The sequence below is a fragment of the Molossus molossus genome, unplaced genomic scaffold, assembly GCF_014108415.1.
Source record: "Molossus molossus isolate mMolMol1 unplaced genomic scaffold, mMolMol1.p scaffold_m16_p_23, whole genome shotgun sequence".
Taxonomy (NCBI): Eukaryota; Metazoa; Chordata; class Mammalia; order Chiroptera; family Molossidae; genus Molossus; species Molossus molossus.
This window is the reverse complement of record NW_023425359.1, coordinates 5,373,378-5,400,798: the sequence shown is the minus strand read 5'-3', so window position 1 is coordinate 5,400,798 and position 27,421 is coordinate 5,373,378. Positions and strand designations below refer to the sequence as shown.

General features: G+C 48.5%; 1 protein-coding gene across 1 annotated transcript in view; it reads right to left on the bottom strand.

Moving 5' to 3' along the window:
- The window catches only part of PCNX2 (pecanex 2), a 229,066-nt gene that overhangs the window by 37,327 nt on the left and 164,318 nt on the right, over positions 1-27,421 (bottom strand). The window contains exons 24-25 of the mRNA XM_036277465.1: positions 19,275-19,333; positions 15,353-15,568 (exon numbers count right to left, since the gene is read on the bottom strand). Coding sequence (XP_036133358.1) covers positions 15,353-15,568; positions 19,275-19,333 — 275 coding nt within the window. The remainder of the gene's footprint in view (positions 1-15,352; positions 15,569-19,274; positions 19,334-27,421) is intronic.

Below are 27,421 nucleotides of genomic sequence, written 5' to 3'. Positions count from 1 at the left end.
AGCAGCCCTCTCCTGACCACTGGACCTTCTCCTCCTCCCTCTCCTTGTTTCCCAAGGAGCAAGCCCATTAAGTGCTTTTCGCCACATCTACCAGAGACAGCCAGGCCTGGCTTATTTATTCACACTAATTCCAAAACGGAGTGAAATCAATCTAAAAAGGCACACACAGTAGGAAAACAAAGGATAAAATTCAAGTGAAAATGGGGACAAGAAAAATATGTTGAAGCCAGAATAATGTCAAAAGACCCTAAATGTCCCACCATGCCCTATATATTGCCGAAGGTCAGTCACAGATTTCCCGCAGGCTTCCCAGTAGCTGGTGAAGAAGGAAAACTTGAATAGTTTCTTGTGTCCTTATGACAAAAATAAAACAATGGTTTGGAGGGGTCATAGCTATTCGTGGCAAAGATACTGGAGAGATGGTATCCCCAGGACCCTCACAAGGAGAACGCTGTGCAATACGGTGAACACCATCCTTAATGACATCGCACGAAGGTTCCTGAGCCGTTCCGGTATGGCCAGAGTGCAAAGGACAAGCATTGCTATAGGTGGTCAAGACACCAGCCTCAGGAAGGTGGTCCCCGGAGGCCAGTGGCACTGAGGGGAACATCAGACCCTCCAGAAAATCCTTGGTCTGGACCACTTCTCCCCAGCTGGTTTCGACGACCGATTGAGTGCTGAGCGGCAGGGAATTTCAGTGCGTTCTGTAATGGTCAGCCAGGCTGGACGCATTAGTGGCTCTCTCGGGAAAGTTGGGACTCAAAAGAACAGTTGTCTGAACAGATGGTCAAACTACTGAAAATCACCCCCAAGCACCACCCTCCTCTCCCCTCTGTTCCAACAGCCAGGGGGGAGGTGCTTCGTGCCCAGGAAGCCTGGGCCAGGGGACAGGACCCCAGGAGGGGAGGCTGCTGGACTGGAACCTGACTCCATGGACACATGTGAACCTGATTCCACAGGTGACAGGCAGGTGACGGGGTTTGTAAGTTCCAAGGCCACGTGAGGAAAACTGCTCTGAGGACAGAGAGCCCGCGCCTGCGGGGACAGAGATGAGGCCAGTGATGGGCACGGACCTGGGCAGGGTACAGGCCAGTGACCAGGAGGTCAGAGGGGATGACGGAGCCCGGCAATTATGTGATGGGGATTTCCACGGGACACGTTTGAAAGGGTCCCCTGCAGCGGAGAGAAAACACCAGCTTGACGTGCCATTTTCCAGCCCGAAGGTGCACATTCGAGCCCAAACGCAGGACATGTTTTAGAGACCGGGCCCCGGCTCTCTAGTCCCCCTCCTCATCAGACATGAGCACTTGGAGAAATGACACTCAGTTGTTTCAAAGAATCTAACTGGATTCCTCAGAAAACCCCAAATAGTATCAACATCATTACGTTTAGTGTTATCCACTGATCACGTTTTCAAATAACTTGACCAGATTTGTCAAGTGATCAAATGCCTTCATCAGCCCAGCGTACTGGGCACCAGGCTGGTGTTTTACGTTTGCCGAGCAGCAAGGCTATCAGGACGGGTCTGACGGAGAGAGGCCTGGACTCCTTTAAAATGCAGTTGGTATCAGGGAAGGGGGTGTTCTTGTCCCCACATGCTGCTCATGGGAGTGGAATACGTCCGTATTCTGAGAAAACAGTGTCCGAGACCCGCACTAGAGGATGGGTGATAGTTATTTCTGAGGGATTACATCCGTTTCCACGGGCCCTTCTCCCTCAGTCCTGCCATAAAAGAAGTGCAGCTGTGGCTTCGGCAGCTGGAGTCGGAGCCAGTGTCCAGCTTCTGCTCTGCGCTGGAGCCGTGTCCAGGCCGGCGTCAGGCCAGCTGTGTTCCCCGCTGCAGTGCATTAGCCCATTGCTCGTGGGAGGCACAGGGCCACAAGGCGACGGAGAACACAGGGGCAAATGCAAGGAAGCGGGGATGAGAGGGCCCCATAAGCCAGGGGTCACAAGGGCAACAAGAGAGAGAATTCCTTCGTTTGAGGGAATATGTATCCCCACAGTTTTCACAAGCTTGCAGTGGCCACACCCATTCTGGCCAACCATCTCTGTCCCCAGGTTTGACTGACAAACAAGTACTTTCCCTATGTTACCCCAACTTCACTGTGCATGCATCTTCCCTTTGTTGGGCCCCTTCTTCCAGTGATCGGCAGGGAATGGGCCCGTGTTCCCCGACGAGTGTAAAATCGCAGCTTCCTGGTGAAGCTGCCCACACGATATGCCCATAATAGCTGGCTTCCGCCTTTGCTCCTTTCTGTTATTAATAACTAGCTAGCTACAATGGTACCTTTAGAGAGAACAAAGCTCGTTGTAATCTTACAAAAGGGTAAATGGACAAAGGTCTCCATCCTCTTGTAACTGCTTCCTGCTGTTGAGGGAGACTTTTGCATGGCATCCATTCGTTACAATCTGCTCTGCTGTCTCCGGCCCCAGGGCGGGGTCTCTCTGCACACAGTGTCTGCATTCCTCTAGATAATTGTTTACTCCATTCTTTGCTTATCATTTGTTCCACCCGGGGTATTTACTGGAATTTGCTTCAGGTGGGATACTCATTAACTGTTTCACCTGGTTTCCCCCGATATATTACGTGAACTCTCCCTGAATAAACGAGACTTGATCAGAACCCTGTCTTGTCTCCATTTCTCGTGTCTCTTGTCCCTCCTCATCCTCACTCCCCCTCTAGAGTCCTCGTTGCTCCACCTGCGGGACGGGTCATGCTGTCACGAGGCGTGGTCCTGCCTCCCCACGGCCCGGCGGCCCTCCCCTGTCTGGCAGAGGAAGAGGGAGCAGAAGGGAAAGGGGTCTTCATGGAGGGAAGAGGGACTTTGCAAAGTCCACTGTCAGTCAGGTGTCCCTGGGAGGTGGCACAGGCAATGTCCAGAGGATGGCAAAAGGTGGGGACCAGGACTCCCCTCTTCCACCGATAACACAGACAGTCCTGCCATGCTGGGCTCAGACGGGGCATAGAGATGGCCTAGCCAGTGCTTTTCAAGCTGCATGTGGGATTGATAGACACACTTTGAGGTGTATCTTGGGTCACTGCACAAAATGTATTCCCTTCTGAGGTCACAGTTAAGGTCATTCGTGAATTGGGGGCCACAGAAGGTGGCCATCAGATAACATGGTCATTGCTGAGCTCAGAACAGGTCCCTCCCATGAACGTCTGGATGTCACACAGGCCGGAATGCGTGTTACGTGTTGGAGCCCCTACTGCCCCCTTACACCGCGTGTGCAGGGAGGGCGCCCACACACTTTCTGAAGGCTAGAAATCTGAACCGCCACTTCTCGCCAGAGACCACATCAAGGGCTATACTGTGACCAAATGAAATAACGTCAGAGAAGGCTTAAACACTTTTTTAAAATGATAGTCATTTTCAGGAAGGTCACAGTGGAATTTTTCCCCCAAAAAACTTGTCCCACAGCTTCAGTGTCATGGAGATGCCTCTCGAAGCCCCTCTTCTGCCCCAGCAGTTCTCTGGGACAGAACCCCACCACGTGAGCTTAAGGAGCGTGCAGGTCATCTGTCCCCAGCTGCCTGCCCAGGGAAGGGACCCGTCTCTGGAGACCTCACCAGATTGTAGTTTTGAGAAGAAATAATTATTATAAGAATTTTATATCTCATGGGACCTCAAATTGCTTTGAGATCTGTCCAAACAAAACTAAAATTCATAATGTGATTTCAATGCCTTTAAGACATTATTGTTCTACCCATGTAATGATAAAATCATGTACTTGAATTTTTTTATTCGAGTGTTAAAAACTAGAATTACTACTACATGAACTTCTAGAGGAAGGTAAAAATGATTTACATGCTCATCACGTAAAGCAAACCACAGTCCTCCTACAGGCTGTTGGTGGTTGAATTCCGATCGGGGAGAACGGAGCTCTCCCTGATGCGACAAGGACTCCTCCCCCGGGGACTCTGGCTCCCTCAAGCCACCAGGCACCGAGAAAGGCTGAGGTGCTGCCCTCGGACATGGTCTCTGGCGGCAGCTGCCCCGGTACACGCCTTGTTTCCTGGCTGCTAAATAGCCGTGTGATAACCACCCCCTGAAATTAACCCGGCATTGAGGCAGGGAAGGAGGGTACCAGGAGTCTAGGGACACGCCTGAGGTCACAGAGCAGAGCTAAAACCAGTGACAGGGTTGGTCTCTGAGCCCTGCATGAGTTTGGTTCTTTATTATTTACCTGGACAGAGTCTCCCCTCATCCCAGCACCCAGTCCTTTAGCTGCACCGGACTCAGGTGTCTCTGAAACGTCACCCTGACAGTCTAGGGCGCAGCAGAGGAAAAAGGCTAAATCTGTGAGTATAACTAATAAGATGTTCATCTTGTGGGCACAACAGAAATTCTTAATTATCACAATTTTACATTCCAAGAAGCATCAGTGTGCTGTAAGATCTGCCCGAAGGAATCCCATTTTTCCTATGATCTGTTTGGCAAGCAGTAAAATGTGCTTTGCTGCTTTAGTGACACAGCCTTGTGTTTCTTAGAGAAACTTTATTTCGAAACGTCACCCGTTTTTGTGATGACGTGAATGATCAGCGTAAAGAGCTCCTTCCCAGAGAGCATCTCATTTCTCCTTCACGGCAACCTGGCTATGCAGGTGTGACCTCCCCATAAATGAGGACACTGACCGTGTGGGGCCGGGCGGGCACCAGGTGCCTCAGGGGGTCACTTCGTATGGTCTGCAAAAGTCTAGTCACTGTGTCATGCACCTGAAGCTAAAATAATATTGTATGTCAACTATACACGAAAAGTAAGAAATTATTTAAAAAATAAATGTTGGGACACCGAGTCTCAAAAGCAACTTGTCCAGCAGAAAGGTCTGGTCCTTTGAATGTAAAATCAGTATTTTCCTTTATTACACACTGTCCGGTGAGTCTGGATCAATTACGAGTAAAAGTTGCCAGAATTGCTTTTTTCTTTTTCTTATCCTCACCTGAGGACATTTTTGCATTTATCTTCAGATAGAGCGGGAGGGAGAGAGGGAGGAAGAGAGAGAGAGACATTGTTGTGAGAGAGACACATCGAGTGGTTGTCACCCACACCACCCCAGCAGGGGCCGGGGACCAACTGCAACCGAGGTACATGCCCTTAGTGGGAACCGAACCCGGGTCTTTCTGGTCTACAGGCTGATGCTCTAACCACTGAGCAAACCAGCCAGGGCCAGAATTTGCTTTTTCCTATCAGCCCATAGGAGAAAATGAAAGGAACCAAATCACTTAGTGCACATGGAGATGCTGGGCAGGTTTGAGGCCTAAGAAACTTGGACTCTGTAATAACTATCTTTGTAAATAATGTTTCCCTCCAATCCCGCTCTGTTTACAGCTGAGAAAACCAACGTACTCGACTTTACTCAGAAGTCAGGCACTTTCTATTCGTTTGAACTCAGAGCTGTATTCCCTCCCTTCCCTGCACAGACTTACTCCTGGGTGCGAATGTGAAACAGGGACGCGCTCCGCAGGGAAGCCCTCCTCCCCGCGTGGCCCAGTCAGGCGTGGCGTCCTCTCCCACCGCGCTCGTCAATGAAATGAAGAAAAATCCGTGTTTAAGAATTCTGAGTGGAGAACCTATTATTTTATGGATAAAGTTTGCAACAAAAGGGTTTAACAGATTAATTGCTGCAGCGCTGTAGACAGGAACTACGGCTGGCTCGGGGCCTGCGTGTTGCCACAGCGAAGAGAGAATTCTAGAAAGGCCAGGACTGTGTGGGAGCCACAGCTCCCTGAGGATTAGTCAGTTACCACCAAGGCCTGGGTTGGATGAGCTTTAGATAAGATTAGGTTACACAGATATTGTAAGAATGTCCCCCAGGCCGGCGATTACGGGGTGTTGGTCAAGCCGTGTGATGGCTGATGACATTCCACACAGACAGGCACAGAAATCCCCTTTCGTGACACTTCCCGGACCACAGTCACCTGCAGCTCCTCCTGGCCACTGCCCTGCGCTCTCCCTGTTCAGCCTCCAGGGGCGCTGCTGTGTTTCCCTGCTGCTGAAGTCGGTCAAGATGCTGAAAGTGGTGTTGTCATGGTAACATCTAGCCATCCATGTAGGTAAAACTTTTGTTTTGGAGTTTCAACAATCAAATAGATTTTTTTTTTTTTTTTTTTTTTTTTTTTTTTTTTATCCTCACCCGAGGACATTTTTCCATTTTTTTGTTCAGATAGAGCGGGAGGGAGAGAGAGAGAGAGAGAGAAACATCGATGTGAAGGGACACATCGAGTGGCTGCCACCTGTACGACCAACCAGGGCCGGGGACAAACTGCAACCGAGGTACATGCCCTTAGCGGGAACCGAACCCGGGCCTCTCTGTACCGCAGGCCGACGCTCCAACCGCTGAGCCAAACCGGCCAGGGCTCAAATAGATTTTTTAAAAATGGTTGTTCGTTCTTTTTTCTCTCATACGTTCTCCTAATTTATCTGTCCTCCCTTCCCCCTTCCGCCGCTCCCCTCCTTGGCTGTGGGGTCCACTGCAGAGGTCAGGGACTCTGGGGTCAGCGTGTCTAGGCGGTTCCTTCTCCTCCACCACTGGTGACTGTGAGGCCGTGGGCAGCTCAGAGACCCTCACTCATCCCCGGGTCTAAAAGAGGGTTGATAACACCTACTTACCTTACAGAGTTGTTATAAGGAACATGCTGATAACAAGCGAAGAGCTTAGCATAGTGCCTGGCGTATACCTGCTGCTCAGGAAATTGGAACTGTCTCTACTTTCTCACGTGACTGATACTCACAGGGCACGCCCCCCCGAGCAGGCAGGGGCTGGGGAGGGACAGGAAAAGACAGGGGTCTGTCCTTGAGGGGCTCACCGTCTAACTGAGCAGGGGTTGCCCGGCCTTCCACAGCTTGCAGGAATGAAGAAGTGAATATGCAAACTGTGCAGGAATTTTGAAAACAAACTGGCATTGGTTTTCACATTATTACTTATTATTTTGTTATCAAGAAACACGTACGGACTCCCGGTCAAGATGGCGGGTAGGTAAACATGGTATCATGTCCTCCCACAAGCACATCAAAGTTACAACCAATCTACAGAACAACCTCATTCAGAACCGCCTGAAATCCAGCTGAATGGACGTCCTAAGACTACGGAATTAAAGAAGCCACATGGAGACTGGTAGGAGGGTGGAGGGGACGGGCTGGTCCCACACCCACGTGTGGCGGATAAAATCAGGAGGATAGCTCGGCTGGGAAGGTCCTCCCTGAGGACTGAGGGGTCCCCGTCCCACATCAGGCGCCCTGCCCCACCCAACTTGCAGGCCCACCCAAGCTGTTGTCAGTTGCTTAACCATAGGATTGGCCTGTCTTGGATCCTGCTTCAGGTTTTCCTAAGCAGCATCTGGTCTCAGCTAGCCCCATACCTCTCGTTAAGTAATAGACTGAAACAAACACAGAGAGGCAGCCAAAATGAGGAGACAAAGAAACAGGTCCCAAATGAAAGAACAGAATAAAACCCCAAGAAAAGAACTAAGCAAAATGGAGATAAGCACCTAACAGATGCTGAGTTCAAAATACTGCTTATAAGGATGCTCAATGAACTTAGTGAGAACCTCAGCGAACTTAGTGAGGGTCTCAAGAGCATAAAAAAGGACCAGTCAGAAATGATGGATGCACAGTCAGAAATGAAGGAGGCATTAACTGAAATAAAGAATAATTTACACAGATTCAGTAGTAGTGTACATAAATCCAAGAAGCAAACCATCGATTTGGAATATAAGGAAGCAAAAAATGCCCAATCAGAACAGCAAAAAGAAAACATAATCCAAAAAAAATGAGGATAGTGTAAGGAGCCTCTGGGACAACTTCAAGCGTGCCAACATTCGCATTGTGGGGGTGCCAGAAGGAGAAGAGAGAGAACAAGAAATCGAAAACCTGTTTGAACAATAATGGCAGAAAACTTCCCTAACTTGGTGAAGAAAACAGACATACAAATCCAGGAAGCACAGAGAGTCCCAAACAAGATGAACCCCAAGATGCCCACACCAAGACACATCATCATCAAAATGCCAAAGGTTCAAGACAAAGAGAGAATCTTAAAAGCAGCAAGAGAAAGGCAGGTAGTTACCTACAAGGGCATTCCCATAAGACTGTCAGCTGATTTCTCCAAAGAAACTTTGCAGGCCAGAAGGGAGTGGCAAGAAATATTCAGAGTGATGAAAAGCAAGAACCTACAACCAAGATGACTCTATCCTGCAAAGCTGTCATTTAGAATCGATGGCCATATAAAGAGTTTCCCAGACAAGAAAAAGTTCAAGGAGTTTATCACCACCAAACCATTATTATATGAAACGATGAAGGGTCTTTTTGAAAAAAAAAAAAAAAGAAAATATATGAACAAACAAAATGGCAATGAATACATATCTATTGACAATGGAATCTACAAACAAAATGAACAGGTAGATCAGAAACATTCTCATAGATACAGAGAACATTTTGTTGGTTGCCAGATGGGAGGGGGTTGGGAGAATGGGTGAAAAAGGTGAAGGGATTAAGAAGTACAAATTCATTGCTAGACGGACAAACCTCAAAGGGAAAGGGGTTGGGGGGTGGGAAGAAATAAACCAAAGAACTTATATGCATAACCAATGGACAGAGACAACAGTGTGGGAAAAGGCGGGAGGAGGGCGGGAGTGGGGAGGAGGGGGTCAATGGGGGAAAAATGAGGAACATCTGTAATACATTCAACAATAAAGATTAAAAAAATAAATTAAAAAAAAAAGAAAAGAAAGAAAGAAACATGTATGACTGTCTACTGGGCATGGGTGGTGACATACCCAGCATCATGGACAGTGGCCTGCTCACAAGGACTCATGATCTATTTATACAGACACTCAAAACAGACAATTTCATCACTACTTTGTTTTAAATAACAAGCCAAGGTGATTCATATTGGTTATGTTTTGTTTGAACTAATATATGAGCAAAAACTGGAAATATTTTATCACATGGGGATGTAGAAAATATATACAAATGCAGTATCATTTATCGCAAGGAAAATACTGAGAAATGAATAAACTAATGGAGAACAATGTAGTTCCACAGATAAAAGAAAAGGTAAATGTCCACATAACACCACTCATTTCTGATATCGTTTTTCTTGAGTTTTCTCAAAACCCACTTTATCAATGACTTTGATGTTTCCTAAGATCTCCTCTAAGAAGAGTTCTTAAAAACAGATCTTGCTGTGATAAAAATGTAGCAGTCCCACCCTGGCTGGTGCGCTCAGTGGTTAGAGCGTTGGCCCTCGATCCAATGGGTCATGGGTTTGATTCCTGGTCAAGGGCATGTACCTGGGTTGCAGGTTCGATCCCTGGCCCTGTTAGGGTATGTGCAGGAGGCAACCAGTTTATGTGTCTCTCTCACATCAATGTTTCTCCCTCCCTTCCACTCTCTGAGGAATCAATGGAAAAAATACCCTCTGGTGAGGATGAACAAACAAAGAAAACGTAGCAGCCCTTTGCTAATGAGGACACTGCAGGATCCCTGCATACCTACATGTGCAACTAAATTTCATTTCAGCAGCCTCAAAACTTTTTGTGCCCGTGACCCAGCCTCAGATGACAGGCTCTGGTGCTTCATCCGCTGCTTTCTACTGCAGGTCAAGTCTCCTGCATGGAAACAGGGCTCCCTGAAGCCTCACCTCCATACTGCCCCACCTGCACCACGCCCCACCCCCCACCCAGGCCACAAACTCCTGAAGTCCCCTCTCTGCTCCCTCTGACCCCTCTCACCCCTGGGTCTGTGGCAGATGGAAGACGGCCCCTTGTTTCTGGTTGATGTTCTCACTCTGCCTGCATCGCCCTTGATTGTTGCCATCTTCCCCCGCCCTACTAGGTCACTCCCAGCCCTCCAGGGAAGCTTTCATTCTGGCTCACCACCGCTCTCCAATGCACCTCCTCCCATCGCTCTTGGGATTTCAGTATCCACGGATGCTCCTTCCAATATCCTGGCCCGGACTTCACCCCTGCAATAGCTCATCTTCCACACAACCTCAGCCACTGTCCATGGTCATGACCCTAGGCTCTCGTCACCCGCGATGCTGCCCCTCTATAAATACCAGTTTCAAAATGGCACTTTCCAGCAACCACCACCTATCTTCCCAGCTCATTTCCTCGAATAGTCCAACTCCCACAATCCTGCGCCCTTCCCGATCCAGGAAGTCCTAGCATCAGCTCTGTGTCCGCCCCGCCCTCAGCCTCGCTCCCTCCTTTCTCAGCTTACACTCCCCGGCCAGGCTCTGCAATCACACTCACACCTCTGCACACGCTGCCAGTTCCCTTGTCCTTGTCTTCAGGATACTCACTTGGCCAAATTCCAACCCTGATTAACTCCACCTCTGCCCTTCCACCTGCACCCAGGAAGCTGAGCATGGCTTAGAGAAAAACAGGCGCAATCTTAACAGGTCTTCCTATAGAATCACGACCACTAACCTCGAGTGCGCTCTTTGCACTCTCCAGCTGGGAGCACCCTTCTCCCAGCCTCAGCCTTCTCTCAACTCGCACCCTTCCCTGCCTCTGCGCCATGTCTCCCGGCCTCCTGTCCCCGTGGGTGCTCTGCCATGGGTCCCCCTCCCAGCCCTCAGAGTTTGTCCCTTCATCGCAAGCCCGCCTCTTCCCTCCACCTGAAACCCCTCCACTCTGCTTCATGGCTGCGCTAGTGCTTCTACGCCGTCCTGCCACCAGCGGTAGACTGATGCTTAGGGGTGTCAGCCTTCTCTGTTGTGACTGTGTCAGAAGGAAGTCAGCAGCTGCTCAACATCCCCTCGGACACTAGTTCTGGCCCCATGCTCGGGACATCCACCAACAGCAGCTGCTCCCTGGGAGGGAACTGTATTCAAACCCCAGCAAGCGCATTACGTGATGGAAGCGCTTTGCATCCCCTGGACTGACGCACCGTCAGCGCTGGAAAGGAACTCGGGAAGCACATCCAGGCTCCGGTTGAGAAGCCGAGGCTCCGAGAGGCGGCCACCTGTTGCTCTGTTGAATATCCTGATATAAAGGGGTGTGGGGGTGCAACTAGAAAAATGATATGGAGCCTTTGAAAGGCTGTGCAAGTGATTGAAGGCATTGCACCCCCATTTCTTAGCGTTTAATAAACCAGATGAACGCTACAGTGCACATTTCAAACAAATACCCAAAAGGAGGAATAAGAAGAGAAGGTGACGTGGTCAGGTAGAAAGAGAAGTTCTGGTTGAGACTGTGGGTTTGCTTACCCAACCACTAACTAGCTGTGATGCTCAGGGGAGCATCGTCTCCATGGGCCTCACCTTTCCCATCAGTTAAATGGGAGGAAGTGATGGGACTGTGGCCATTCTGAAGGTCAAGGTCACCTTCACAGGCAAGTGCTCGCTCTAGCTCAGGTTTCACACATACCTCATGAAAGACCCCCTCTAATATCTTTTCAATTTTGCTTTTTTTCTTGATTTTTTGCCTCTTCAGGCAGTATTTTCGAGTTTCCAAATGGCACTTTGGCTTCCCTTGTTGGCAGCACAGGGACTCCCACTCATTTTTCTCCCGTTCTAACAGAAATGAGCTAACCCACCTTCGAGGCCACCTGGCTCACATGAGAAGAACAGAAATAGATTGAACAGGTCATCAACTCTTGCTTTTCTATTTTTCTGTGTCTACCTACTCAAATGATGGTTAAATGGGACTTAAAATCCAACAGATTCCATTTATTTTGAAAAACCTTGAACTTGATGCCCCTCACATTGTCAGACCTCCAAAGTGCATTACTGACTTAGATCTGCTACTTGACTTGGATTTAAAGCCAATGACTACTGTCAACTCTTGAATGGTTTCCTCCAAGGCTCCCTAGTCAGGAAATGTAAGTAATGTCCATAAACCTAGGAGCAGCGGGCACTATGATTCCTTTGCCTCGGGCTCCACTGCGGCGCGGCTGCCCCTAGGCCATGCTGCACAGGCTGGATCCCACCCAAACAAAGCCGGCTGTCTGGGAAGATAGCGAATGCAAAGAAAAGGGAAATGCTGAGAAAAATGCCCAGGGAGGAGGAAGAACAGCAGCTCTTCGCTGGGAACACTGTGCTGTGTTGCTGGGAAGACTAGAAAACAGAAGAATCGTTTTAGGTCAATTGGATTTTTCCTGCAACCAAAGCATAGTTTCGATCCTGTGAAGCTACGAGCCCTCTCAATGGTTCCGTGTTCCAACCACCAAACTAGCTCCAAGAAAAGGTACTGTGCAAGAGTGAGGGGCACTTGAAAACAATTTTTTTTCTTCATTGATTTTAGAGAGAGAGGAAGGGGGATGGAGAGAGAGAGACAGAAACATCGATGAGCGAGAACATCGACTGGCCGTCTCCTGCCTGCCCCCCACTGGGGATCGGGCCCACAACCTGCCATGTGCCCTGACTGGGAATTGAACTGGCGACCTCGTGGTGCAGGCTCGACGCTCAGCCACTGAGCCACACCGGTCGTGCTGGGGGCTCTGTTGTGCTTCTGGCAGCCTCACAGTCAGCTCACGTCTCCCTGTGGGCGGCAGGGTCGCCCGGTGATGACAGGGAGGACTCCTGGGCGGGTCCTGCTCTTGGCCACTGCCGCTCTGCCTGCCCACACAGGCTCAGTGCCGAGCCTCCTTCCACACTTCCCCCGACGATGTTTCTGGAGTTTGGGGTGTTGTCTAAGACTGGCCCCCCAGGGAATCGTGCAATGTCACAGGCCCTGTTTCCACACTCAAATCCGAGCTGTGCTTGGGCATGACTTTGGCAGCAGGACAGGTGCCTGTCCTGGAGGCTGAGCCGCAGGAGGCCTTGTCGTGTCCATGCTCCCCTTTCGGAGTCCCGGGGCGACCTGGCTGTGAAGATGGCCCATCTGGCCCACAGTGGCTGAGGCCTCATGTGGAGAAGAGCTGATGTGCCAGGGGTGGTAGCCAGCATGGCTGTGCCCTTTGGACCCTTTGGCTGAATGCAGCTGCATCGGTGACCCCGGTGACCCCAGCAGAAGAACAACCCATGCAATAGTGTGGAGGAACAGGGCATCCGTCCTAAACTGTTCCATTTTGCCGTGGTTGGCTAGCCTCCCGCCCCGAGTAAGTGACCTGAGACGAAGCCACGCGTTCAGAGTGGTAGATCAGGAAGAGGCTGTTCGGGGCCGGGAGACCAAGTGCTGTAAGCGTCTGAAATCTAGTTAACTTTGAACCCCTACACATCAGTGAAGTTTGCTCAAGATGCTGTCAGCCTCATAAAACCTGTGATAGAAACGGCAACTCAGATTCAACCAGGCTAACTTTGAAAGTTCTCTCTTGGAATTCCAGAAAAAAGGGAAAGCTCTCGAAATAGATGATTTTATTGCATTACTGTACAGGAGACACGTAATTCCCACCCCCTCCTGTGACATTTTCTGGCATTTGTGCAAAATTTCAGGGGAGCACTCCTTCTCTGACTGTTCTGTGGGATCTGATCACTACTCGGCCCGATGACCTTTTCCAAAATACGCCCCCTAAGCTCAATCCCTACACTTTGTAAGGAAGCCTAGAATGCACCCCAAAATCATCGAACTCACCACTCTGGAGAAAGAAAAAAGCCTTTTGTACAAACTTATTTAGGAACATTACTAAAAGGAATGGATATTCACAAAACTATGCTTAGCAATTCTCATTTTAAGAGCCAAAGACTCGGTGGTCCCTGGGTGGTGGTGTTAAAGATATGAATACTGGCGATTTGTTCTTGGCCAACAGGTGGCCTTTCGTCAGGAGGACACCTGGCTGGCTGGGACCTGCCTCCCACTCACCTTTCTAGCACTGCCTGGGGCCCCTTCCTTCCAAGCCACGTGGAACCACATCTGGCTACTTTGTGTCTCTGTTACCACACCAGCTGTTCCCTCCGCTCTGCCTCTCCTCTGCCCAGCCGGCCGGTCTGATTCCAGCGCCCCTTCTCGGCTCCGTGGGCCCCAGGCATGGCGCTGCCATAACACTCATCCCACTGGGCACTGACTGTGTTCTCAGTGAGGCCCCAGGCTCCTAACGTGGGTCTTTGCTTCTGTATTCACAGTGCCCAGCCCAGGGCTTGACGTGTAATAAGTGCTGAACAAATGTCTTCTCAAGGGACTATAAGCCTCGTCTGACCAATTAGTTACAGGATGCATTCACTTGGATAAATCAAGGGCAGCTTAAATGAAATATCCAAAATGGAGCTCTTGCTGACACCCCAAATGCAAAAGCCCCGGTCCTCACCCAGGCCCCAGTCGCAGGAAATGCGCCTCTGCCCACTGAGACACCTGGCGTAGAAATTGGGGGCAAGCCGTTACTGCTTTGTCTCCTTCGAGTACATTCTCCACACGGCAACCAGAACAATCTCAAAGTGCAAATTAGGTCATCCTGCTTTCTAGAACCCTCCATGGCTCCCCATTATGCTCAGAATAGAATGCGTTCCCCTCCCCCCGGCTGTGAGGCCCCACATGACCGGCCTCCAGCTTCGCCTTGTGCTCTGGTCACACTGGTCCCTGGGTGTGGGTGCTCCCAGGGCTCCTGACATGCCCATTCGGCACTCGGGTCCCGGGCCTGGCCGGTCTCCAGTCTCCGCCCCAGACCGTCCCTGACCACACGTCTCAGGTAGACGCAGCTGTTTGCGCCCACCCGCCGCAGACCCTTATCACGGCCTTTCCCCACCCAGCATTAGTTTGCTCATTTTGCTGGTTATTTCGCACACCCCTCTGAAGGCGAACGCCATCGGGGAGACTCGGGCCCGTGCTCACTGCAGCTCCCGCTTGGAACCCTGCGGACACAGAGGCGTTGGAAAGACGTGCAGTGAACGAGGGACCAGCCAGAGTGCAGGAGAGGGACCCGAGCACATCTATCACTCGAATCCCTGCACACCCAAGCGCAGCCAGGTGCAAATCGGGGGCCAGACTCGGAAGATTCAGGGAGACACACAACCACGACGCCGTGAGCACTCACGTAGGGCCTGTGTGTACCTCATCTCACTTAAACCGCAGCGCGATGCGGCAGCCATTCTTATCACCACTTTACAGAGGGACAGAAAGGCTCAGCACCCCGCCGACCTGGCCACACCCACCCAGCCTGTGCCACAGAACCAGGTTCCGCTGTAGGTCGGCTGACCCCGCCTGGAGCCCACGCATGCTCCACGACCTCCCATGGTTTCTGGGTTTTTCCCAGAAGAATTAAACCAGAGCCCTGACTTGCTGCTCCAAGGTTACAGCAGGTCGCACGTCTCACTTCCTTCCCCCAGGTGACCTTGCACCAGGACCCTGCACGGGGCAGCTCTGCTCTGCCAGACAGGCATGGCACCCCTCCTCTGCAGCGGCGACCCTTCCTTACGCTTTACGTGCTCACTGACTCAGGCCTGACTTCCAACAACCCCCGCGGTCGGGGGTCCTCACCTCGGAATTCCAGGCCTCGAAGCTGAAAGGTCACGAGGCCGTTTCCGATTTCAATCAGGTGGACGAAAGCGTTGAGGTAGTCCGAGGCCAGGATGAAGCAGTCGCCAGGGCTGTAGTTCCCCCACCGGCCGAGGACCAGGTCCCCACAGAGGGACTCCTGGAGAGCCCGCGTCAAGTGCTCATAGAAGATGGAATTGAGGTTGTTGTCGTCGCTCGCTGAGGACAGAACAAGAAACGCGCCGAGTGAGTGTGCACCCCTGGGGCTCAGCCCCAGGAGACAGCTGGCGTTCGATCGCGGCCAAATCAGGCTTTTCAGATACTTGGCCCACTTCAGTGGCTTTTGTGAGACGCCCCCATTTCCCCCTCATGCGTTTCCTAGGCGGAGTCCTCGCACAGACGGACTGATCAGTCTACCTGCAGAGCACTCGCAACTCCTGCCTGCAGCTGGGACCACTTGCCCGCGCTCTCGACCCTCTACCTACTGTCGCCTGTGTGTTTCGAATGCTCCTCACCTTCACCACGTCCAGGTCGGGCCCCTGAGCCCCACCTCGGCGGCGGCACCGACATCCGGGAATTCGTTCCTGCTCCTTCACACCCAAGCCTCTCGGTTTTACTTTCTTCTAGTGTTTTTCTCATCTCTCTGCCTTTCTCCATTTCCATCACCTGCCCTGCTCCGAGCCACACTATTTTCCAAGTGGACAACCACAGTAGTGGGGGGTCGCCTGTGCATCTTCCTGGGCCCTCAGCTGACCTGTCCCCAGCACAGGCAGGGTCAGCGTTCCGCACTGAACACCCGACGTGCTGCAGGACTCCTCATCACTGAAAGCCCTTAGTGGCCTCCCAGCGCTCTTCAGACAGAGACGAGATTTCTTAGCATCGCCTGTAATAGGGCCATGTGATTCGTCGTTCACAGGACTAAGATGGGACCGTCCTGAGCAAGCCCAGGACGTATGACCACACAGGAGGCACTGTGCCATCTGCCCCGTGCCAGTCCCCACCCCCACCTTGCACGGACTTCCTCCTCACCTCTGTGCTCAGCAACACAGATCTCCCTTCCTGTGGGTGGCTCGCGTGCCCCGCCCGCCCCGAGCCTTTGCAGACACTGATCTTTGGGCCTGGGTTGCTCTGACATTCCTCTCTGCTGGGTTTACTATTCGTAGGCTGCAGCTCCATCACCCCTCACGGAACCTGCTGACCACCTGGCTGGGCCAAAACCCTATTGCCAGCTCCCGGCACCGTGATCCTCGGCAGGCACCTGCCACCGTGGGAATTTGTTGTGTGTGTGTGTGTGTGTGTGCTTTAGAGGTTATTTGATTAATATCTGATTTCTCTAATACACCATAAAGTGAAGAAAGAAGAATCTATGTCTATTTTGCTTATTTTTATATCCTGAACCTGGCATAATTCCTAACATGTAGCAGGGACTAACTAAACATCTGTGGAATAATAGATAACACCACAGATTGTTCAGTTTCTTTAAGAGAAATTTTGTTTCTAAGAACATACCTATCAAGTAAATGCAGGGTTTTTTGTTTGGTTTTTGTTATCAAAGTCATTGAGGTATAATTTATAGACAGTAAATAGCCCGCTCTATTTATCTATCTATCTGCTAGCATATAGATATTGTTAGTATTATATACAAATATACATTATATATTATATAGATATAAATTATTAGATTATGTAAGTGCTATTTATTGTTTTAAAGTTATCTATGTGTATACAACTCAGATTAATTGAGAAATAATTTATGCAGAGTAAAATTCACCCTTTTTAGTGGACAAACCTATGAGTTTTAAAACTGCATATAGTCATGTACTCACCCCTTTGCAAGTGCATATGTTGTGTGTGGCAGTGGTGTGTTCTCGTTGCTGAGCACGAGCCTGTGCATGGACTACAGTGTGTTCACTCACTCATCCATGAAGGACATTTGGGTTGAAGGACATCAGTGTTGGTGACTATGAGTAAATCCACTAAAAATATCCATGAACACAAGTTTGTGCGAACGGTTTTCATTTCTCTCGAGTAAAGCCCTCAGAGCGGCCATGCTGTCTCCAGCGTGGCTGTAGCATTTCTGTGTCCCCTGCCCCCGCCACAGTCACTTCTAACTGGGTAGATGATGGCACCAAGGGAAGAGGGAGGGACAGACAGACACAGCAAAGAAGATGAAGTGACAGAATGCCCTCCTTCACAGTGGAAGCCCAGGATGTGTGTGTTTGGGGGGCATAAACTTTGGGGTTCATGGTGCCTTTCCCTGCTCTCCCTAGTGGGCCCTGACTCCTTTGCTCCCCCATTGCATGTCTCATGGTCAAGGAGAGAAGCTTTTTTGATAAGACCGAATAAACTGGGAAGTCCTCCTGGTTTGGGTCCTGTGGGTGGAGAAAAGTTTGCATTCAGAACTTTTATTTTCGGAGAATCTTTTCTCTAGGGAGTAAATTCTGGCTCTGGAAAGTCAGCGAACCATAATGTTGCTCAGAAGAGAAGACCCCAGCCTGCAGTGGAGCCATCTACTGGAGGAGGACAGAGATTCAGGGTGGTCCGAGAGAGACTATGGATCTGAAGGTGCTTCCCCTAGCCTTACCCCTGGGAACCGAAGCATGCTTGGGGGCAGAAAGGTGAAGACTGGCCCCAGGTGCTCCTTCGCAAGTGAGCTGATCCACCTCCAAGAATCTATAAGGTAATGCTATCGAATTATGACTATTGTTGCTAGGCATTCGTGACTGTTCAAAGCTGAATTGAAATCAATGTATTTATAACCTAATTATGATTAACTGAAAGAAATAAACTGTTCTATGGGCTGAGTCATGTCATGTACTCTAATGAAGTATCAGTGTGCTTAATTTCCTGTGCAGACGACGCTGCGTGCCCTCCGTTACATTCACTTTCTACCGTGCTTCGACATGCGTTCTGAGACCTGACCAGAGACCACTGCGCCTGGGGCAGCTGTAAAGGAGGCCTGGGTGAGAAAATGAACTTTTGCTTAATTGTTCAAACTGCTCGATGTTTAAATAAAACAAAACAATTTGATCTACCAAAAGTGGAGACCTTCTCCGAACACACTGGCCGCACCTCTGCATAATTCGATTAAAACGAGACAAAGTTATGAACAACTACAGGCACAGTGCACTTGTGACGCCGTCCGTGTGCCGGATACCAACGGCACGGCAATGCCATCGCGTCCCAGAGCCCACTTCAGAGCTATTTGTACCCGCCCCCAAGCTGTACTGCCATGAAGTTCAACAACAACAAAAAAATAAGCCCGTCTTTTCGGGTATTTTCAGATTTGAACTGGTGATTTCAAATTAATCATGTATATGCAATTCAAATACAGATAATGAGCATGATACAATTCTTCCTAAACAAATTCCCGGCACGGGGGAGAGTGAGGTGGATAAAAATAGAAGAGTTAAAATTTGCATTCTGATATGGAAAAAATAAAAGAGGTAGAATGATGAAAAGTTAGATAGATTATGGAAAGAAAAAATAAAATGATTTTCTAGCAGGTAAGTCCTTCCACAGCTTGATGCTGAACGGACCTGAAGGCTTCTGGGTGATGGATCTTGAGCTGTAGAAAGGCTTGTCTGCACTGCTGTTTTTCCAAAGAATTTGTTTTGTAGTCTGTATTTGATGTTTACCACACAGACACAAACATGTCTTAATCAACAGAGGCATTCAATACGGAATCAATTCTAAATAATGAACAGGTTCCTTTCCAAACCACACTGGTATGCTTGCCCGGTCTATCTGCACAGCTTTATCTTTAGAGTCCGTGTACTCACAAGACATGCTTTGTCCCCACAGTACTTCAAAAGAGGGAGTACTTCAAAAGAGGGAGTACCTAATCCCCTTTTTGGATTGAAGGAATCCATCTATATAACAAAATAAATAGTCTGAATAAAAGAGAAGGAAGGTAACGTCTTACCTGGATCCCTTTCCATCTGGACCACCAGTCTTGTGTTGGAATTGTCCACGCGCCTCGTGCTATAAGAGACCACAAAACGGTGAGAGTCATGGTTAGAACCCTAGAGAGAGCTGGTTCACAGACTCAGCGGTGAGTGGGGATGCGGGAGGGGAGCCCACGTGCAGTAGGAGGAGGGTGGCTCTCATGAGACAGCGAGAGGGGTCTCTGCAAAGAGGGGGGTCTCTGGTGCAGGACAGAGGAAGCGGACAAGAGCACGTGGAGGAAGGAGATGGCGTGTTCCCAGGATGAGGGAGAACAGCCTTGTGCCTTATCAGTTTGGAGCATCAGATCCAAAAACAAAAGCAAGCGATGAACGCCGCAGTGTCACCCTCTTTCAGACCTGAGATCAGTGCACACCCGTAGTCACCTTCCTTTCCAAACGGAGTCCAGAGAGTCGTGGCGACTCGTCTACATCTCCCACTTGCTTTCAAGAGCTGGGGGCATTCTTACAGACCTTTCTCAGGTTGAACCACAAAAATAAAATCACCTCTCACCAACTTAGGAGAAGATGGAGTGTCGGTAGCCATGGTGACAAGCGGCCACCTGAAGTTTTAAACCTCTTCAGGCGTGACAACTCACCTCAGTGCACAGCTTTGGGAAGCCAGCCCATCCACGTGGACCCTGGCTTCTAAAAGCCATCGAGTGAGGGACAGACTCACTCCAGACTTCTGAGGGGTGCCCGTCAACAAAGTCTCCCCAAGTCACTGCCTGTGCAGATGGTGTCACCCCACTGATGCCTCTAAACTTCACCAGTCCTTGGGTTTCACGTGTCCCCCGACCCCCGTATAATCACATAGCCTGCTCTGCTCAGAGAGACTGTGCCTGACCAGCACTGTTCTTAGCTCAGACACTGAGTGGTGGTCTCGTCATCCTTTGACAGCTGAAATATGAAATTAATGTTGACCATGTGAAGTTGCTGATATTTAGCTATTCGTGACCTACGGAAGCGGCAATTTCATGGGTAAACCTAAGCCGTTATGTCCTCACGGTCACCTTGTCGGGTGGGTACCGTTGTTATACCCAAGGTGGCAGAGCCAGGCTTTGAACCGCACAGGCTGGCTCTGGGCTTTGCTCCACACCAGGCCGCATGTTTCTTTGTGCGATTATTTGAATTTATTGGCCTTTTACACCAGACCCTGAGTATCACGAGGGCAAGCTTCCGGCTCACAAATGGCATATAGTAGTCACTCAATTAGTATTCGCTGAATGAATGTGAAAGGTCAGAGATAATGCTGCTTTGCAAGCTGTTTTCTCTCGTGGTATCTGCTAAGGAGAAAGGAGAGTCGCTGCCACATTTCAGTTTGATCACTGACATCTGAGTATGACTTAACGCATGATGAGCGCTTGCTGGTAATGACGCTTAAGAAGAAACCTCTGAATGCAGGCTTCTGTGAGCTTGTCTCTTGGAAATCAGAACAGATGAACAGATACCTAGACGGAAGTGTGATCTGAATAAATGAAAAGGTTTGTCTGCAGAAAAAACAAGTGTTCTCTTTCTCTTGTACGTCCCATATATTTGAGAACCACCTGGGCAGGACTCGGACAGCTCTGGGCCAGAGAGGGGTCTTCCGTGACGTCCCGGGGGCATCAGTCACCCCCAGCAGCGCCAGTACTGCGTCTTGTTTCCTTCAAAAGGCCCTCAGACCGGCTTGGAAGGAGAAGAGCCCAGGGTGAAAGAGAATGAAGCAAACAAATTTCTTTCAAATGAGGCCGACGTCCCACGTTGACATAGTGAGTCCCTAAATGGAATTTTAATTTCACCTTAAGACCTAGGACAAATGGAATTTTCAGCAGCAGAATAAACAATTTTTAAAGTGGGATCGAGCCAAAAGAAAGTAATTTACCAAACTCCTTCGGGACAGCAGCACCTACGCGATGCTAACGGAGAGCTGCCCTTGCAAGTGCCCAGGGCCGAGCGCCGAGCTCCGAGCGCCAGGCCCCGCCGCCCTGCGCCCAGGGCCCTGCTCTCCAAACCCCGCCGCCCTGCGCCCAGGGCCCTGCTCTCCAAACCCCGCCGCCCTGCACCCAGGGCCCTGCTCGCCAAACCCCGCCGCCCTGCGCCCAGGGCCCTGCTCGCCATGCCCTCGAAGAACTGTCACCACACCGGGCAGTTTGATTTTCCTCCAGTGCTTCCCTCCCGGAAACTTGGTGCTCACCTCTCAAAGGTGCTCATTAGCTCAGTAACTGGATCTCTGCCTTAACCGTCCTCCTGCATGAACATCAGTTCTGTGGCTCAGAGAGGAAATGGGGCTGCTGTCCCGTCCCCGATCGGGGGAGTGCAGAGTGCTGGGCCGCGTCAGGTGTGCATCTGCGTGCACCCTTCTTCCCACGCCCTGGCACAGTCACTGTGAACCGCTAGGCAACCTTGTGCTGAGGGCCACCGGCCAGGAGTCCAGCAGCACCCCTCCCTTAGGTGACATGGAATCAGGGCGAAGCTGTCCCCCCTTCAGACTGCGTTCCCACCGCCTGTCCCGTCTCCGAGGCCAGCTCCTGCTCTCTCACACGGTTTCACCTGGGAAACCTACACAATCAACAGCAAGTTACTTAAACACACCGCGCCCGTTCCCAGTTGTCAGATGGACCCCGGTGGTACAGCTAGGTCCTTTTTCCTTTTCCTTCTTCTTTTTGTTAATCCTCACCTGAGGATACTTTTCCCAGTGACTTTTGGAGTGGAAAGAGGGGGAAGGGAGAGAGAGAGAGAAACATCGAGATGAGAGAGAGAGAACCATCGAGATGAGAGAGACACATAGATTGCGTCTTCCACACGCACTGACTGGGGCCGGGGATCAAACCTGCAATCCAGGTACCTGCCGTTGACGGAATCAGACTCAAAAACCCTTCGGTGCCAGGGCCGGCACTCTACCCACTGGGCACAGTGGCCAGGGCAAGTATTCCCTTGTTCTGTTGGGGAACTGTGAAGTGTGACAGGCTGGCGTGAGAAGTCTGGCGGGTGTCTGTTCCCCTGGCAACCCCAGGACAGTTACGAACGGACTGCAGATCTCTTCCTGGGGCAGAACAGTCTTAGGGAGTCTGGACAACGAGGAGACGGTCAGAGCGTAAAGAGAGAAACAGTCACCGTCTAAGTTGAATGTATACACAAGGCTCAGCGGGTTTGTTTCCCATCTTTAATTGTTGCTTCCACTGACCACCAACGTCGTATTATTTCCCTCAATGCCAATGCAGCTCCTGGCTGCCGAGTCTCCACACCCTTCAGAATGACTCGGCTAACAGAGATCTCAGCCTCGCTGGCATCTGGGAGGCCTGGTTTGATCTGGTTCCCTGGTACCTTGGCGGGCAGCAGTTTGGAACCCGAATTCAAGGCGGGGCCTCTCTGTCGTGACTTCTTCAGGTTCGCCCTTCAGCACCATAAACCCGACCCAGTCTGGCCGGTCCTTCTGGCCAGCAGAGACTGTTCGGTGGAAGTAGGCATTTGCCTTCTCCTGAATTTTGGATTGAATTCCTCAGTACCTTGAAGGTTTTAAGAAAGTTGTCGGCTTTTTGATTTATATTTTATCCATTTTTCTTTAATTGTCCTCAATAGGGAAGGTTGGTCTTGATTACCTCACACATAATCACAAGAAATTAAATTATTGTTGTTTGTAGGAATTCTAAAAAAGGGAATTGCTTTTAACTATTATACTGGGTGGGGCAAAAGTAGGTTCACAGTTGTATGTGAAACAGTTTATTCTTGTATTATTATTTATTAATTATTGCATTATTTTCCACATGAATAACTGTACACCTAGTTTTGCCTCACCCAGTATAAGCAGTGTGTCAATATTCCATGTGCACTTGAAAAGGCATACCCCGTTTCCTGTATGTACATTTATGTATGCGTGTGTGTTCCATAATACATACCAGAGCTATGTTATTTAGTCTTCTATATCTTTATTTAATTTTTGATCACTTTTTTGGCCATAAACTGTGAAGAGTTATATTTCCTACCACTACTGTCTCTATTTCTTATTAAATTTCCTTTTATTTTTTATAATTTTTTTCTGAGTTAATGCATTAACATTTATTGGTTTTTTTCTTCATTATAAATTTTCATTTTTCCTGTTATAAATGTTCTTGATCCTAATAATTTTTACCCCAATTCATCTTTAATATTAAACCACAATCTCTGCTTTCATTTGTTTGCATTTGCCTAATGTTTTCACCAATTCTTTTATTTTCAGCTTTTCTGAGTCGACATATTTTAGTTGGTCTTTACATTTGGTGTCCAAACAGATGTATTTGATCATATTCTGTCATCATAGTTTATGTTATCATCTGATTTTATTGTTTCTTTGGCTCTTGAACACATTGCACTGTGGTCTGATTTTAAAATCATAAAGGCAATATTATAAATATCATAAATCAATACCATGAACAACTTTGTTGCAATAAATTTAAAAACTTAAATAAAATAGACTTTTCATTCTAAATATATGTCCAATCAATTTGTCTAATTATCTGTCGTTCTGGAGTGTCTAAACCTGGTGGTCATTTGTTTGCTGACTCTTGCTCACCATGAATGTTTCTTCCTGTGTTTTGTGGTGTCAGATTGAATGCTCCTTCCAGTGGTGTTTAACTGTGGGTTCAGTGAGGGATGTCCCTTGAAAATAGTTCTACAGTTGCATCTGTCAGTTAGAAACTAGGACCACTCGGATGCTGCTTTCTCGGCTGGAGGCTTGCCAGACACGGGTGCTGTGAGTGGCTTGATCCACAGGTGACAGCGTCACAGTGGAGACCGGCTCCCAGCTGGGCTCTGGCTGGCACAGGTGAGCGTCCCTGTCATTCTCCGGGTTGGGCACTCTGTTCCTTCATCGAGAGGAAGCTCCACGCGGGAGTCTCAGCCCAGTCCTCCTGCCCCGCAGGACTCGTCCGCCGGCCTGGCATGGGTTTGTACATCTTAGCCCCCAGGCTGCTGAGGCCTGGGCAGGGCAGCCGCTCTGCTCTGTTCTTCTCCCTCTTCATGTCTAGCCCTTGAGAGCTGTCCGACTGTCTCGCTGCGAGCGAGCAGGAATCGAGAAGGAGCGTGACCACCTGTGGTTGTTGTAACAGGCGGGAACGTTCGGGCCCTCTCATCTGCCCTCTCTCCGGGGGAGAAAATGTCTAAGCCGAGCTTTCACAAAGGAAAAGGGTACTTCAGTTATACAGCTTTTCAAAGTAATGCGATTTTAAATGTGAAAACTGAATTCGACTCTGTTTCCTTCATCGCATGCTTATAAAGCCTGCCAAGCTTTATCCTGCCCTCGGCATGAGGATCCGGCCATGACTGATTTTGAACCAGCCTTTTCCCTTCGTTTGTATTCCCTCAACTCTTTTTTTAAATAGATATTTTAATTCAATTTCTTATTTAATTTTTTAATTTATTTTTTATTGATTTTAGAGAGGAAAGAAGAGAGAGGTAGAAACATTGATATGAGAGCAACACACTGATCAGCTTGGCCTCCAGCACGCCCCCTACTGGGGATCGAGCCTGCAACTGGGCATGCGCCCTGACCCAGAGTGGAACCGCGACCTCTCAGTCCATGGGAGGATGCTCAATCCACTGAGCCATGTGGCCGGGCTCTTGAGTGTTTTTAACATGAAAAGGTGTGTTTTGTCAAATGATTTTTTCTGCATCAATTAAGATGCTCATGTGCTTTTTCCTCTTCAATTAATATAGTATATTATATTGATTGATTTTTATATATTGAACCACTTTTGTATTCCTGGGATACATTTCACTTGATTATGGTATGTAATCCTTTTAATAGGTTGCTGAATTGGTATGTTTTGAGGATTTCTGCATCTATGTTCATAAGGATGTTGGTTGAAGTTTTTCTTTTCTTGTGATAACTGGATTTGGTGTCAGCATAATACTGGCCTCACAGAATTAGCTGAAAACCATTCTTTCCTCCACTTTCTTTTTGAGAGGTTTGAGAAGGATTGGTGTTAATTCTTCTTTAAATATTTTACAGAATTCACTGGTGAAGCTGACTGACCCCGGCTTTTCTTTGTTGGGAGTTTTTTGATTACTAAGTCATTCTCGTTACTTGTTGTAGGTCTCTGCAGACTTCCTGTTCCTCCTTCAGCCAGTCCTGCTAGTCTGTGTGTTTTTACAAATGTCTCCAGTTCATCTAGGTTATCTAATTTGTTGGCATACAATGGCTTACAGAATTTTCTCAGGATCCTTTTATTATGCAAGGTTGGTAGTATTTCCTCACCTTTATTTGTGATTATAGTATATACGTTTTCTCTCTCTCTTTTTATCCTCACCTGAGGATATGTTTTTATTAATATTTAGAGAGAGAGAAAGAGAGAGAGAGAGAGAGAGAGACAGAGAGAGAGAGAGAGAGAGAAACATCAATTGGTTGCCTCCCATACACGCTCCAAGCAGGGATCGAACCCACAACCTAGGTATATGCTCCCTGATCAAGAATTGAACCTGCAACTGTATGGTGTATGGGACAACACTCCAACCAACTGAGCCACCCTGGCCAGGGCTCTCTATTTTTTCTTGGTCATTCTAGATAACAGTTTGTGAATTTTATTGCTGTTTTTAAAGAACCACCTTTTGGCATCATCTATTGTCTCTATTGTTTTCCTATTTTCTATTTCATTTATCTTCACTCTAATCTTTATTAGTTTCTCCTGTCTGCTTGTTTTGAGTTTCGTTTCTGTTTATTTTCCATTTCCTTAAGATGGAAGATTAGGTTACTGACTTGAGATTTTTCTTTTTTTTTTTTAAAATTTTATTTTTATTTTATTTCTTTTATATCTTTATTGTTGAAGTAGAATGTATTACAGATGTTCCACATTTTTCCCCCATTGACCCCTCCTCCCCACTCCTGCCCCCCTCCCGCCTTTTCCCACACTATTGTCTGTGTCCATTGGTTATGCATATAAGTTCTTTGGTTTATATCTTCCCACCCCCCCAACCCCTTTCCCTTTGAGGTTTGTCAGTCTAGCAATGAATTTGTACTTCTTAATCCCTTCACCTTTTTCACCCATTCTCCCAACGCCCTCCCATCTGGCAACCAACAAAATGTTCTCTGTATCTATGAGAATGTTTCTGATCTACCTGTTCATTTTGTTTGTAGATTCCATTGTTGATAGATATGTATTCATTGCCATTTTGTTTGTTCATATATTTTATCTCTTTCTTCAAAAAGACCCTTCATCATTTTATATAATAACAGTTTGGTGGTGATGAACTCCTTTAACTTTTTCTTGTCTGGGAAACTCTTTATATGTCCATCGATTCTAAATGATAGCTTTGCAGGATAGAGTAATCTTGGTTGTAGGTTCTTGCTTTTCATCACTCTGAATATTTCTTGCCACTCCCTTCTGGCCTGCAAAGTTTCTTTTGAGAAACCAGCAGACAGCCTTATGGGTACTCCCTTGTAGGTAACTGCCTACAGTTATCTTTCTCTTGCTGCTTTTAAGATTCTCTCTTTGTCTTGGACCTTTTGCATTTTGATGATGTGTCTTGGTGTGGGCCTCTTTGGGTTCATCTTGTTTGGGATTCTCTGTGCTTCCTGGACTTGTATGTCTATTTCCTTCACCAAGTTAGGAAAGTTTTCTGCCATTATTGTTTCAAACAGGTTTTCGATTTCTTGTTCTCTCTCTTCTCCTTCTGGCACCCCCACAATGCGAATGTTGGCACACTTGAAGTTGCCCCAGAGGCTCCTTACACTATCCTCATTTTGTTGGATTCTTTTTTCTTTTTGCTGTTCTGCTTGGGTGTTTTTTACTTCCTTATATTCCAAATCGATGGTTTGCTTCTTGGATTTATGTACTCTAGCATTGAAGCTGTGTAAATTATTCTTTATTTTAGTTAATGCTTCCTTCATTTCTGACTGTGCATCCTTCATTTCTGACTGGTCCTTTTTATGCTCTTGAGGCCCTCACTAAGTTCACTGAGGTTCTCACTGAGTTCATTGAGCATCCTTATAAGCATTATTTTGAACTCAGCATCTGTTAGGTTGCTTATCTCGCTTAGTTCTTTTCTTGGGGTTTTGTTCTGTTCTTTCATTTGGGACCTGTTTCTTTGTCTTCTCATTACGGCTGCCTCCCTGTGTTTGTTTCTGTGTATTACTTAATGAGCGGTATGGGGCTCACTGAGACCAGAAGCTGCT